The sequence below is a fragment of the Podarcis pityusensis genome, assembly GCF_964106645.2.
Source record: "Podarcis pityusensis genome assembly, chromosome: 10".
Taxonomy (NCBI): Eukaryota; Metazoa; Chordata; class Lepidosauria; order Squamata; family Lacertidae; genus Podarcis; species Podarcis pityusensis.
This window is the reverse complement of record NC_138035.1, coordinates 34,367,826-34,382,285: the sequence shown is the minus strand read 5'-3', so window position 1 is coordinate 34,382,285 and position 14,460 is coordinate 34,367,826. Positions and strand designations below refer to the sequence as shown.

Below are 14,460 nucleotides of genomic sequence, written 5' to 3'. Positions count from 1 at the left end.
AGTTGCAGGATTAGGGATGGTGTTCTGTGCTACAGTGGCGTAGCGTGGGGGGTGCAGGCTGGGCCGGCCACACCGGGCGCAACATCTGGGGGGCCGCGCTCCACGGGTTAGGGGGCGCAAAATCCACGGGTTAGGGGGCGCAAATTACTTGCCTTGCCCCGGGTGCTGACAACCCACGCTACGCCACTGAGGATCAGAGAGCTGAAAGAACACCTTCTGCAAAGAGGGCATCCTCTACATCCACCAAGCTTCCATTTTGTTTAGAGAAAGCCTCCTGCATCAAATGAGGTGTCAAGTAACAAAGAGCAATATATCTCATTTGCGGTAGATTTCCATCCAGCATCTCCTATCACCTGGTAATAAGAGAAAGCTACCTTTTGTTAGCAAATACTGAATGGCTTGCTAAAGGTATCATTCTGCCAGCTTTCAAATCTATGCAAACTATTAGTGAGAGCTGTACCACAGATCAGCAATCATGGATCTCATCCATGTAATTTCAAACCCTGAATCACCTGTGTGATAGCTACCTTCAAAAGCACCAGGAGAAGTAGAACATAGTCAGCTGTTTTAAACTCTTTAATATTGTGTTTCAATATTGTAACTCACCCTGGGACCTTAGGGTGAAGGGTGGGTAAACAGTAGTAGTAGTAGTAGTAGTAGTAGTAGTAGTAATACATCAAACAATACATTACCTGTGGATCCTGCAATATAATTTATATCATTGAATGCAAAAAAGGGATGTCATATCCTGTATGCAGGTAAAGCTACAATTGACCTATGCAAACTTTTTAGAAACCACAAATTGGTGATTTTGACAAAAGGAATTGGAGTGACCTGCTGCTAAATGTTTTAATACAGACAAATTCTTTAATTTATCAGTAACTGCTGTAGAGATGCCAACAAATCCAACAATGTTAGCAAAATAGGAGAACATCTGGAGGTACATGCTGAATGCATTAAAATCACAGGGCCTCAGCCAAGAGGGTAGTAACAACATCACTTAGCTTCAGCAAATGAAGGTCTTCTAAGCACCACAGCCTCAAACCTGCAACTTTGGAAAGAGCAGCATTTTCATAAGAGCAACTGTTGAAGAGCAACCGATGAAGGCAGAAAATCAGATGTTTAGCTATCAGAATTTAAAATTTATGTTTTCTTAGTCACAGTAACAAAATACATACCGGTAGTTTTAGTGATTAATGGCATCGTACCAGGATCCAGAACAAACTTGTCCAGAGTGCTGTTTGACGCTTCCATTACTTTCTCTCCCTTCCCCTCTCTATATAAATCATAGCAAATTTACATTTGACTTTATATTTTGTGTTCTTTTGGCAGCTTTACATATCACACTTCCAAAGTGCCCCTGATGATGTGTATGTTTGCTATTTTCCCTAGCTGCTTCTTTACCACATATTTACACCGGAAAGCCACTCCTTAAAACTCTAGCCCAAGTAAGAATCAAAAGACTCATTTTGTTAAATATGCCAAAGGACATAAGTAAAAGGTGAGGCCTCTAGTTCCAGATTTATTTTAGTTTCCCTTTATTTTAGCCTCCTTATTTTAGCATGAAAAGAACAACATGGAAGAAGAAGCCCCTTTGCTGCCCATGGGACATTCTGCAACATTCTGGTACCCTTTTCTTTTCACGCTCAAGCCGTAGTCCTTCCCAGTGCTTACATGTTTGCTACTCTCACTCACACCAAAATATCACTCCAGAGCTTCCTGAAGCACTGGAATCTGTTGCCTGTTTGTTCATCCTCCCTTTCTTAGCTATCTCTCCTCCCAGTCCCTTCCCTTTCCTGTAGGCACAGAAAAATGGTCCTCACAGCCTTTGATGAGACATAGCTAATGTCCCCGAGTATGTCAGACTAGGTTGTCTCATTTGGTGGCTTGACTAGTGACAAAAAGCTTTAGAGCTCTATTCTGGACTTTGAATCTTCACAAACTTTCTATGGTTTGGAAAGTGACAGGGAAATGCATTGAAAAGTATGGAATGACTAAATAACTAACGGGGAGACATGTAAACTCCCCAGTAAGCAAGTCAGAATGAATGCAGGATGGATGTTCATTGCTGTATAACCACCCCACAAACCAATCAGAACAAATGCTCAATAAAAGCTGGGTATAATCTAACCGCTGCATAAGCTTTGTGAAAGCAAATCAAGATGAATACTAAAAAAGAGAGAGATTGTTTAGAGGGACCCAGAGAGAGAGAGAGAGAGAGAGAGAGAGAGAGAGAGGAAGCCACTTTGTACTGTCTTGAAGTGAAATCCCCACAGCATCGCGTTGCTGAAGACTGAACAGTTTCAGGGGATAGAAAGGTTCTTGAATTCTGTGTAGTGTCAAATCTGAAGCAGGAAAACCTGCGTTCAGATATGTGCTAACATAAGCACAGTAAGGCTGGAGCAAAATATATACTGTATCTCAGACTCAGACTGAATTTCTGAGCTGTCAAATGGCAATATTAAAGAACAGTGTCACACACTGTTGTTTCAAAGCCTAAAATAAAAGACGGAAACATCATTTGCAGTAAGCATCATGAATTATAAACCATACTAAGATGGAACAAAATAAAAATAAATATTAGCATTAGTAATATTATTAGTAATATTTATATGGGACTCTTAACTTTTAGTGACATTATCAAATGTGTCTTTGGCCACACCCAGAGTATATAGTAAAGGATATTTGTCACTGAACTTGGTGCCCTGATTATATTTGCTTTTTCAGCTATCAGAGCAAATACAGTATTCTGAAGCTCTGATTCACAGTCCCATATAAGATAACAGCACTGAATGGAGAATTCTGGGGTGGGTGAATGTGGCATCACAGTGATAATACAGCAAAAAAACAGGACAGGACAGAGGGTGAAACCTATTTAAATCAATAAGTCTCAAAACTCATATATCCACAGTTATTATTATTTTTTATTTATTTATTTTAAATGTCCCATTTATAGCTGAATGTCCTCTAAGAGGGTTTGCTGCAGACAGAGACACTTTCTGACTTGGCTCTGTTGACGCTGGTCAGAGCCTCCCTAGTCTCTGCCAGTGAAGCCAAACAGCGCTGTTTAGATGATATCTTCCCCGCCTGCATCTTGACTCTCCATTTTCCATTGTGAGGCTATTTAGGCCGCAGGAAGAAATCCCAAATCCTATGTGTCCCTTATGATAGTTATCAGCAATCAAAAGCACACAGGGCACAATAGCATGTGCCTTGTCCTGCCGTGTGCATTTAATATTTAATAGCCTCTCTTCTGTTTTTTACACATCGTCGCTTGACGCTTCTTAGAATAAAAGCAATGAAAGCATTCTTGGCAAAGCTGCTGTCAAACCAGCCAAAAGGCTGTTTCACGTGGCCTCAACATATTCGAGATTAGCTCAGGGTGTGGTTGCACCTGCGTTGCTTGGGCCCCTAGGGCTAGCCTCAGGTATTTGGACAGCCCAGGTGAAATATTAAAATGATGACCTGCACTCCCATTCAGACTTCACTGCTCTGGCAAAGCCTTCCTCATGCCTGGCTATGTGACTTGCAACAGACTCCTTCTGTTCTGGAGCCGAGTCTGCTGGGATCATTGACTGGCTCACCTCTGCTCCTCCAGAGGTTCTGTCTCCAAGCCCTATTAGGGTGGTACTGCCCAGCTGCCAGGCAGTTAAATCTAGCATGAGGCACCCACTGTACCATTTGTCCTTCCTTGCTTCCAATAGTATGTAACCAGAGTCCATTGCTCAAATTATTTGGGGGTATGGGGCACTGCCCCACCAACCTCAGCCTGCCCTCAGCCAGCCTTCACCTGCCTGCCTTCTTACAACTAGCTGTGATGACTCTGCCTGCCATTGGCTCTAGCTCCCTTGGACGTTGACCTTCCTGCCTCCCGCCCCACCAGTCACATTGGCACCAGTCACAACCGGGGGAAAGGTAAAGGGACCTTAAGGAAATCTACAACCCCCTGAGTCACCTCCTCAGCTGTTGTTGAGATGACGCCCACGTGGCCTTTGAAAAATAGTAGCTGAGAGGGGGCTCATCATCATCATTTTTTATTTATACCCCGCCCATCTGGCTGGGTTTCCCCAGCCACTCTGGGCAGCTTCCAACAAAGTATTGAAATACAGTGGTCTGTTAAACATTAAAAGCTTCCCTAAACAGGGCTGCCTTCAGATGTTTTCTAAAAGTATGGTAGTTGTTCTTGTCTTTGACCTCTGGTGGGAGGGCGTTCCACAGGGCGGGTGCCACTACTGAGAAGGCCCTCTGCCTGGTTCCCTGTAACTTGGCTTCTCGCAGTGAGGGAACTGCCAGAAGGCCCTTGGCACTGGACTTCAGTGTCTGGGCATCACATCTCCTTTAATTTGAACACTGAGAATAGATATGTTCTGCTACTACATCAGCAAAATGGTTTCCCCAGTTAAGATGCCTGTGGCAGACACCTACAGTTACCCTATATCAGGTTAGTTTCATACATTGCACCCATTTTGAAGTAATAACACAGAGCAAATTTCATAACCTGTGATGCTTTTTCCACTCTCAGTGCTGGCCTTGAGCCTGGTTTGGCCGTGGTGAAGTGTACTTGTAGGAAGTGCAGTGTGAACCTGAGGTGAACCACAAAATGCCAGAGAAGAAGGGGGAAATAAAGATCTACATCGGGTACAAAGGGGTGAGTGAAAATTTACATTGGGAAGAAAGGTGTGTGTCAGATCAACCTTACCCGATGGTTGAAGGGAATCAAAGACCATCATGCTCCCATGGGAAGAGGCCTGTTCTAAATCAAGCTGAGCAGGTGCGGAGCCTAGGAGACTCCAAGGGCAGCTCCGCCATTTCCTCCCTAGGGGTAGGAGGTCACCAGCAGCACCTCTTATTTGCCAAGAGGCCGCTGTAGTGGTGACACTGGGTGGGGGGCTACCAAGGTGGTGGCAGATCTGACTTCCAAGGCTTGTACCACAGCTGTCACTGCCACTATGGCAACAGCTGCGGGCAATGCATTCTTGGAGGCCAGATTTGCTGCCCCATGGATCCTACCACCTAAGGCAGTTGCCTTGCCTTGCCTTGCCTTGCCTTGCCTCATAGGTGGGCCGGCTCTGAGTGTGAGTCTGTGCACATATCCCCTGTATATTTTTTCTTAGCTGATCTGGATGGCAAAGCACCTGATTTGCTCAGAAGGATAAGCACTGGAAATTCCTGAGCGTCTGCAGGCATGATCAGCTTCTGCTCCAGGGATCGAGTGTACAAAGAAGAAAGAGAACGAGGGAGAGGGAGAGAGAGGGAGACTTAAAAGACTGTTTCTCGTGGTCACTCTTGAACTTTCTCAGTACATTAACAGCTGAATGTTAGGTAAGTATAGAAAGCAATGAAGGGGAGGAGGAGCACAATGGTGTTATTGTTGGCCAGGGGTCTCCCACCAGCCCATATCCTCTTGGTTTCTCAACTCCCAGAGAGGTGCAATTTATCAACTGACTTGATGAATGGTCACGGATTCAATTGTGGGGTGGGGAGAGGCGCAGGATCCTTCCCCACCCAGCTGCTGGGGTGACTGTCCTGTTGACGTCAGACATTTTTACCTCATCTCCTGGCACCGGGACGTTATATTTATAACAGCACCAGGAGTAGTGGAACTGGAATAGGCGTGTCCCTACTCCATCATCTCTGCTTTTTTCCTCATTTGCTTTTAAAGCTGCCCTTAGAGTGTGAGAGAGCAGTTTTGCTGCTTGTCTCGCTCGGGGAGAGAAGAACGAGCAGAGCTGAGATTATTTGCCGAGTGGGTGTGCGGCAGGAATTTCCCTGGTTTGCCCTCTGCTACTGAAGAAGACGCATCTAGCCGTGGGAGCACAGAGCACACTCAAGGTAAATCAAAGACCAAAGCTACCGTGATGGGATCATAGAGCAAGAGGTTTGGTAGGAGGGAGTCCTGTGGCTCTTTCTCAACCTGACCCCAGGGCATGCTGCTGTGGTGCAGTTTGTAGCTTCATTTCTGGATTGCTAGTCTGCAGATGGGATTTTCCTTTCATGTTTTTAGCATTACAAAGACACCCATTGACAGCCATTCTCTGGCTCTTTCCTAGAATCTGAAAAGTGCAAAAAAATTCCTTATTTATGTATACGCACTGTTGCGCAAAGCATGCCTTCCCTGTAGATTCATTTTGCGTTCTCACAGCTAGCAAGTCTTAACTGGAGTACCTGGAATTCTGTTGATTTAGCCCTGCTATTATTAAGCAAGTTGGTGTCCCGTTGGCGTCAATGTGTTCATTCTGTTCAAATGCATGCAGCACTGTTTAATTGGTTTGTGGATCTGGCTGTTTGACCTCTAGCTATCAGCTGCATGTGGTTTTAAGATAGCTGTACACCCTTAAGTGAAGGGTATCAAACCAGGCAGTGAATGAATGATTTGCAGCCCGATACTATGCATGTTTACTTGGCAGCAAGTTTGCATAGGTCTACAGCCTGAGTGCTTAAAAGTATTTTTCTTTTTCTCAGAAATGGAGAGGGTGGGGGGATTTCTGCCTGGCCCTTGTACAACCAAGGCAAGTGCTAATGTTAAAATGACACATAGGGGTTCTGATTTGGAAATTTCTCACCAGAAGAAGCAACTTACCCTGCATTCAGACTTTATGGTGAGTTTTCTGTATTCAGTTATCTGAAGGAATGTCTCTGAGGACACAGCAGATGGAGGAAAGGGGTGTTCCTGCTTGATACAGTGTTGACAGTCCTTTGGAGAACGCGGTGCATTCGCCTACACCTGCAGGCAGTTGGGGCCTGACTCAAAACATTAAAATTTGGTGGCCCACATTTGCCCCAAAATGTCACATTCCATTAGAGGGCAGCGCCAGACCCTAAAGTGAGTGGGGTCAGACCCACACACAATTACAGTGGTACCTCGGGTTAAGAACTTAATTTGTTCTGGAGGTCCGTTCTTAACCTGAAACTGTTCTTAACCTGAGGTACCACTTTGGCTAATGGGGCCTCCCGCTGCCGCCGCGCCGCAATTTCTGTTCTCATCCTGAGGTAAAGTTCTTAACCCGAGATACTATTTCTGGGTTAGTGGAGTCTGTAACCCAAAGTGTTTGTAACTTGAAGCGTCTGTAACCCGAGGTACCTCTATACGCACTCAACACACATAATCACACAGAGAGAGGCGTTTTTCATGGGGAGAAGAGATATGTATTTGTTTTTCAGTAACTCTGTTGAAGTTTCGCTTTCCATTTTTCATTCCTTTGGACTCCCCACTCTGAAAGTTTGTAAAAACAAGCAACCCAACAAAGTTTGACTGTGCAGAAGGCAAAAAGCAACCAGTAATGCCTGCTGGAGATTACACCGCCAAACTTCAAGCCATGCCATATATAGCTCTTTAGTCTGAAACTTCAAGAGGCAATTGCACCCTGAAAATACTATACCTGAGTTACAAAATGTATGCCTTTTGATTACACGATCCTCACTGTAGTAAATAATATTTTAAAATATAATGGTACTACTAGATTAGTCCACCATATGCCTAGATTCCATAATCCATAACTCAGTTAATGAAATAAGGCTTTATCTGAATCAGCTTAATAATTATTTGATTCCTTTGACATCTCTAAGTAGTGTCTGACTTGCTTCAGCTGTTCTGATATTATCCCCTTCATAGAATTGTAGGGTTGTAGTCCATTTCACTCTCTTTTTCAAATCATGCTTTATCATGCTTCTCTTAATTTCTACAGGTCTTCCTTTAAGGCGGCATCCACTTTAGGGCTGTCCTGAGGCACCATGGCCTCCCGGCCAGTCTGTCAAGGCTTAGATAGAGACTATGACTTCCTCTGTGACACCAAGGACTATTGGGGCGTTGTTGTGGAATCCTTTGCTACCGCTGGTGCTGTCGTCACAGCCATCCTGATCGTTGTGCTCATTTTCCTTGTATGTAAAGTCCAAGACAACACAAAGCGAAGCCTGATCCCTGTCCAGTTCCTCTTCCTTCTGGGCACTCTAGGAATCTTCGGCCTCACTTTTGCCTTCATTATAAGGCTCAACGAGAGGACTGCCCCCACCCGCTTCTTTCTTTTCGGGGTCCTCTTCGCCCTCTGCTTCGCCTGCCTCCTGGCCCATGCCTTCGACCTCATCAAGCTGGTGAGAGGAAGACGGCCATTTTCGGTACTGGCGCTGCTGGTTTTCGCCATCAGCCTGACCATTGTGCAGATTATTATCGCCATACAGTACGTAGCCATCAACAGCCAAGAGCTGAGAGCCCTGAACTCCACGAAAGGTTTGACACAAAAAAGCCGCGTGGACTTCGTTCTGCTTCTCATCTATGTGCTTTTCCTGATAGCCCTCCTCTTTGTGGTCTCCACTTTTGTTTTCTGTGGGTCATACAGAAGGTGGAAGAGGCATGGCACACACACCTTCTTCACAGCCCTGTTCTCCATAGGCATCTGGGTGGCATGGATCAGCGTGTTCATGACAGACTTTGGGAAAAGGCCAGAATGGGACGATCCCACTATCAGCATTGCTCTGGTAGCTAATGGGTGGGTCTTCCTGATGATATATGCAGTGCCTGAGCTCTGTTTCCTCACCACTCCACGGAAGCCCGGAGACTACCCTCCGGAGAATGACGCCTGCCAGCCTAAAGTCCTGAAAAAAACCTACGGAGTAGAGAATCGAGCCTATGCTCAGGAAGACAACGCGCAAGGTATGGCTATCCATAGCAATGCCTGTATGTCTGGGACTGGCAAGTGCTTTGTGTGATAGAGAGAGCATCTTTGGCAAGCTAAAAATATTCAGATGCTACTGAATTATTATTTTTTAACCCATTTTAAAGCATTCCCTAGGACAGCTTCCCATGTTCTCATTTGGTGTTGCAGAGCACAAAGAGGGCCATACTGGACGTGTCCTTGGAAAGGCAGGCACTTTTTATGACAATCCTGGGCCACAGGGGAGGTGGGAGGCCAGCTTCCTAGTGTTTCCTGTAATGCAGGTTCACTGCCACCTAAGTAAATGCTTCTATAGCCAAAGCCTATATAATGATTTATGGCATTCATTTGTCACTTTTCTTTCTTTCTTAAATCTTAAATCTCAAATCAACATGTTGCACACCACATGGATCAGGATTCAGTCAGGTCCCAAAATGGGAAATATTTTGGGTGGCTGAAATCCTAGATGCACTTACCTGGGAATAAGGCCCATTAGGGGCATCTAGCCCAGTATCTAACCCACTGCCAGGGTTCTCTCCCAGTCCTACCAAGAGATGTTGGGGATTAACCCAGGGACTTCTGCAAAGCAGATGCTCCTATGGGCGTAGCCAGGATTTTTGTTAGGGGACAGGCCTTTTGTTAGGCGGGGGCAGAACCTTAGTTAGCTATGTATTTATATTTATTGATTTGGGGGGCAGCTGCCCCTCCCTTCCCTCCCCTTTGGCTATGCCCATTGATGCTCTGCCTTTGAGCTACAGCCCTTCCTTTATGCAAATGACAAAGGCTTTCATTCTGAGTAAATACAAATTGGACTGGGCTGCACAACACACTACATCAGAGGTTTTCAACCTTTTTGGCTCCACAGCTTCCTTGACCAACTGCATTCTTTCTGTGGCACCCCTGTGGGACTCAGGAGCCCAGTTTTGTCACCCCTTGCCTGCAGGGCTGGCAGCCTCTCATGCTTTTTTGAACACCCTCCCTTGTGGAGTGTTCCCTCAGCCTCTTCCCCTCTCCTCTCTCCTTGGGAGTCCTCTGGGCAGCCACAACTGTTGCCCCAGTCTCTGAGCTGCCCCCCCCCGCCAGAAAGAGAGGTGCTCCTCACACTGCCCCACAGGGGCCTGGGAGGCACCCCCTGGCTAGCCCCAGAGGCACTATTTGCCTGCAGAGCTTGAAGCCGGGGCTGCTGTAACAAACAGCCATGCAAGCCTTTGGGAGAGATGCAAGAGGGTGTCAAAGAGGAGGGAGAAAGGGAAGAAGGAACAGAGGCCAGTGTTGCCCACAGCACCCCTGACCATCCTTCAAGGCACCCCAGGGTGCCACGGCTATAGTTCTCAGGATGTTTTAACTGTATTGTGTATACACAACTGTTGCTGTAGATGGTTGTCTGGAATCAAATGGAGTTTGCTTTGTTTTTGTGGCAATATTAAACACACTGACTCACTGCCTCCCCTTGCTTGTCTTTTTCAGTTCCAGATGCAAACAGGGGTCCTTCATATCCTCCATATTCAACTCACTTCCAGCTGCAGGTAAATAAACAGTCTTTGATTTTCAGTACGGGAATGATTCGTTGCAATGCAACTTCATTCAGTCAAGTGGCCTATGAAGGAATTTCAACATGTTTGGATAATTATTAAACATTGTCGAGTTGGTGGTGGAGCTGCCACTCACATGAGGTTATGTGGTCTTGGGGCTGTGTGGGACACAGAGAACAACTCAGCTAACAAGCTGCATTTGACGTCTGGGTAACGTGAGTTCTTTTTGGCTGCGTCGAGACAACAGAATAGTTTATGTTGGGGCAGGTAACAGAATTGGCTGTAAACTGCAGATTGCTGTAAATTGCAGTTGTATAGTGGGCCCTGTATGCAACGTCCAAGCCAACCTGAGATCACTCAGTGAGCATTTTAATGCCACTGCTGATATTATTGGAGACAAACAAAGTCAAGTATGAGTGAAGGCGATGCTTCCTTCTGATCACATGGTTGTTAACCAGTCAGGAATGTGTGCCTCTCCCCTCCAAGCAGTCAAAGATTATTGCTGTGGAGGTGATGAGTCTCTGTGCTTATAGCAAATGGTGAACGAGTTGCTTCTTCTCTAAACCGGCAAAGAAAGAGAGGGGATTGTGGGGAGCTTCCATGTCCAAACTTCGAACGGAAGATGCCAGTAACTGGGGAAGGAGGGGTTGGGATCACACTGAAGCACTTTATTCACCTTATGCAGCATTCTAGAAAAATAATTAAAAGGGAATCAGTTTTGCAGCTACCAAAAGCTTTCACGAGCCCAACCCAGCACCATTGGCTCAAGTATATTTCCATGCAAAACTAACCATGTGGTAATGTATCTAGCATGCAGTTTTGTCTGGACGGGTTCTCTTAAAAGGCCTGCCACATTAGGAATCACAGACTACAGACTTAAGAGTTTAGCTGACCTTTACCCCCTGATTAACGAAGGATTTCCCTATACATTACCCAGGCTCACTTCCATTATAAGTGACCCAAGCGCTGGATTTTCTTCTAGGTCTTTAGAAAAGTTGGCCACTACCAACCTGCCACTGCAAAAGTTGGGGCAGGGGGCTCTGAGAATCTTCCTCAACCTAGTTAAAAAACAGTTCTGCTTTCTCAAAAGAAACATTCAACCGAACATATGTCACTTAAAAACCTTACAATTCCACTTCCTTCCTCTTTTTTTGCCTAGAACCTTGAGCCCCAGCAGGATTTCTCCATCCCACGGCCGAAAACCCGAACCAGCCCATACCAAGAGTATTCTGGAGGGAAAGGTGTCAAGTAGCCGTCCTGCTACTAATGCCAGAGAAGCCATTCTGAGTCGGCGGAGGTGCTGGAAATCATCACGGATATAGCGGTGCTTCAGTTTTTATTAAATCAGGGACAGAACTCAGCGCTGCAGCGGATGAAGGAAGATGCCTGTCCTTTTCTCCTGCACACCTTTTATATCTGCCTTCGTACACTTGGCACTTTATAATGTTTTCTTTTACCGTGTTCCTTCATTTAATGAATTGCTGTAGGCTTTTTTTGAGGTAGCCTCTCATTCTTGCTACCTTGCTGCCCTGCCTTCTGCCACCCAAGTGCTGAGGGGGAAGGTCTGAAGCATGGAGCTTTCTCTATAGAGCTCTCATGTGGTTTAGACCCATGATTTGCACAGCATTCTATATCACCTGGGGGGGGGGGCAGCCCATAAATGGGGGGGGGGGCAGTGAGCCTAGTCATGCTCTTCCCCTCCACAGCTGCAATTGCTTAAGAGGCAATCTCCCAAATAGGGCTTATGCCTTCTCTCAGTTCCACAGAGAATTCTATACCTCAGCATTTTGCCCAAGCTTGTTTTTCTCCTCACAACACAAACAGGAAAGATTATATCCATCCCATTCACTCGTGGGGTTCCCTGTGAGTAAAAATGTGAGTAAAGCTCAAGGAGTATTCTTGGCCCAGGCCACATACCTGAAATGTATGTATTTGCGTTTTCTCCTAACCTCCCCCCCACTCCGTCTTTGCCCTTTGAAGCATTGGAATTTGCAGGAATATTTTATGATAACTGTACCATTTAGAAGCCTGCGAAATCTCCGAATGTCTTCCTTTTAAGAGGTGGCCTGTATCAGTGGCTGTCTTTAGTCCTACGTGCAATGCCAGGCCTGTAATAGCACTGCTGTCCTCAAATCCTGTCAAATTCTTCCTACCTGCTTTTGTGGAACTGAGTCACAAAGGGAAGTAGCCCAAACAAAAACAAATCAGTTTTCAAACCAGGAAATCACAGTATTTTTAAAAGTGAAAGTCATTCCAAACTGTCTATAGATCTGCTTTGAACACAGGAAGAAAGCAGAGGGAGGGGGAAAGAAAACAGGTTTTAAAACTGTGTACAGCTTTGAATGAGATTTCTTTACAGGCTTCCTGCTTTTGCCATTGATGCCTAATCTCTCCCCTGGTGAGACTTCCAAGCCCACTGAGCATGCTTAGGGGACCTAACATTAAAGACTGTTGGGAGATGGGGAGATTGCTCTCCTCTGCAGAGGACAATCCTGCAGTTTGAAGGCAGTGATGTGTGACAGCATAGAAACAGGGTAGTAGATTAGAATAATTATCTCTAAATATGCGTCTCTTCCTATAAATTAGCACATGCAAATTTTATGTGCTGTTGTGTAGAGAGGACCCTTGACTATATGTAATACACAAACATAAGGAAGTCCTCTGAGTGTGTGAACAGTGGTGTGAACAACCAAAACAATGCATTATTGGGGGGGGGGGCGGAGGCGGAGGCGGATTGCAAGAAGTTGAGGGATGGGATGGGCAGACTGATGCATGGCCATCTCCTGCCAAAGCTGCATGAGAGATGAACATGATCTCTTGGCAACAACTCCACAGAGAGCAGTTAGTCAAACCCTCCTGGGGGGAAAAAATCCCTACCTAGAGATCTTCTCAGCACGGGTTTCCTCCTGTCATTCATTATTAGCAGATTTCAGTGATAGAGAAAGGGAAACTTTGGAAGCATAATGGTGGCGGCGGAGGGAATTCATTGAATGCCACTAAGGCTGCAATCCTATACCCGCTTACTCTGGGATCAGCCTCATTCAACTCAGTGGGGTTTCCTGCAACTCTTTTACCACTGTTAATCAAACAGCATTTTAGGACATACTAATGCTAACCGCTAGCAAAATGTTGCATATTGGAGTGCTGCTGCTCATGATTCCTCCCACTCTACTCTGCTCTATTCCCCCTGTCCTGGTTTTCCATTCTCCTTCCTGCAATAGCCAGTCACAATTTTGTTGTCACTAAGCTTGCTCAGTCTCCTCATTGGGCTGTTTCGAGAGGTGGTTTCCTCCTAAGAGTTTCGCACCTTCCCGAATATTTTCTATACTTCTGCAAACCTTGGGGTTCCTGCTGATAGTTTCCTCTTGGTGCAGTTTTGGGCTATATAAGGACCAGCACATAATAGTATTAAGACTGATATTATATGATTGCTTTATATGATGATTGCAGATGGGGAAGAACACTGGCGATCACAAGCCTTACTCATATGGCAAACACTTCCAGAAAGTTGTTTCAGATTTTAATGGGGAGTTGGGGAAACTCTTTTACAACCGGCTCAAGAAAAATAAGACACAATTCAGAGAAAGTCAAGCTTCTTTTTCCATTGATTATAATGGGATCCATTAGTCCTGTGCTTAACAATGCTCCCATTAAAATCCCTTGGGGGGGGGGGAGTGCACAATTTTGCTCCTTAACCTGTGGGAAAGGATTCTTCAGGTTTTGTTTTTGCTTGTGTGCTTGTAAATGTATTATATTATTATTTATTTGTTTATTTCTCATACCACACGGAACACATTGGTCTGCATTTAATAAATAATTATAGAAGGTGTGTATTGATAATGTGTTCTTTTGACAATTTCTGTTCATGGTACATATCCACCAAAGCACTTTGCATAGGTACGAAGACCATAGCAGGGTTTCAAGATACAGTGGTACCTCGGGTTAAGAACTTAATTCGTTCCGGAGGTCCGTTCTTAACCTGAAACTGTTCTTAACCTGAAGCACCACTCTAGCTAATGGGGCCTCCCACTGCCGTCGTACTGGACCGCCGGAGCATGATGTCTGTTCTCATCCTGAAGCAAAGTTCTTAACCCGAGGTACTATTTCTGGGTTAGCAGAGTCTGTAACCTGAAGCGTCTGTAACCTGAAGTGTATGTAACCCAAGGTACCACTGTACTATACTGAAGGGTGCATCTTTGCATATCTAAGGGGCTGCGACCAGGTGCGTCAACTCTAGGGGACTGAGGTGTCTTCAGCACCTTTGATACTTGTTTGAAGGG

General features: G+C 45.4%; 1 protein-coding gene across 1 annotated transcript; it reads left to right on the top strand.

Moving 5' to 3' along the window:
- Nucleotides 1-5,632: 5,632 nt before the first annotated feature.
- On the top strand, nucleotides 5,633-14,009 carry LOC308457435 (retinoic acid-induced protein 3-like). Its single transcript, XM_080971258.1, has 4 exons — nucleotides 5,633-5,832; nucleotides 7,686-8,647; nucleotides 10,116-10,174; nucleotides 11,340-14,009. The coding sequence occupies exons 2-4, from the start codon at nucleotides 7,732-7,734 to the stop codon at nucleotides 11,430-11,432; spliced, it is 1,068 nt and encodes a 355-aa protein (XP_080827384.1). The 5' UTR covers nucleotides 5,633-5,832; nucleotides 7,686-7,731; the 3' UTR covers nucleotides 11,433-14,009.
- The last annotated feature ends 451 nt before the right edge of the window (nucleotides 14,010-14,460 follow it).

Bases quoted from the DNA above. Each gene is read 5' to 3' on its own strand.
- LOC308457435 (XM_080971258.1), top strand. From the start codon at position 7,732: ATGGCCTCCCGGCCAGTCTGTCAAGGCTTAGATAGAGACTATGACTTC. The intron at 8,648-10,115 runs GTATGGCTATCC...TGTCTTTTTCAG, and splicing joins TCAGGAAGACAACGCGCAAG to TTCCAGATGCAAACAGGGGT. The intron at 10,175-11,339 runs GTAAATAAACAG...TTTTTTGCCTAG, and splicing joins CAACTCACTTCCAGCTGCAG to AACCTTGAGCCCCAGCAGGA.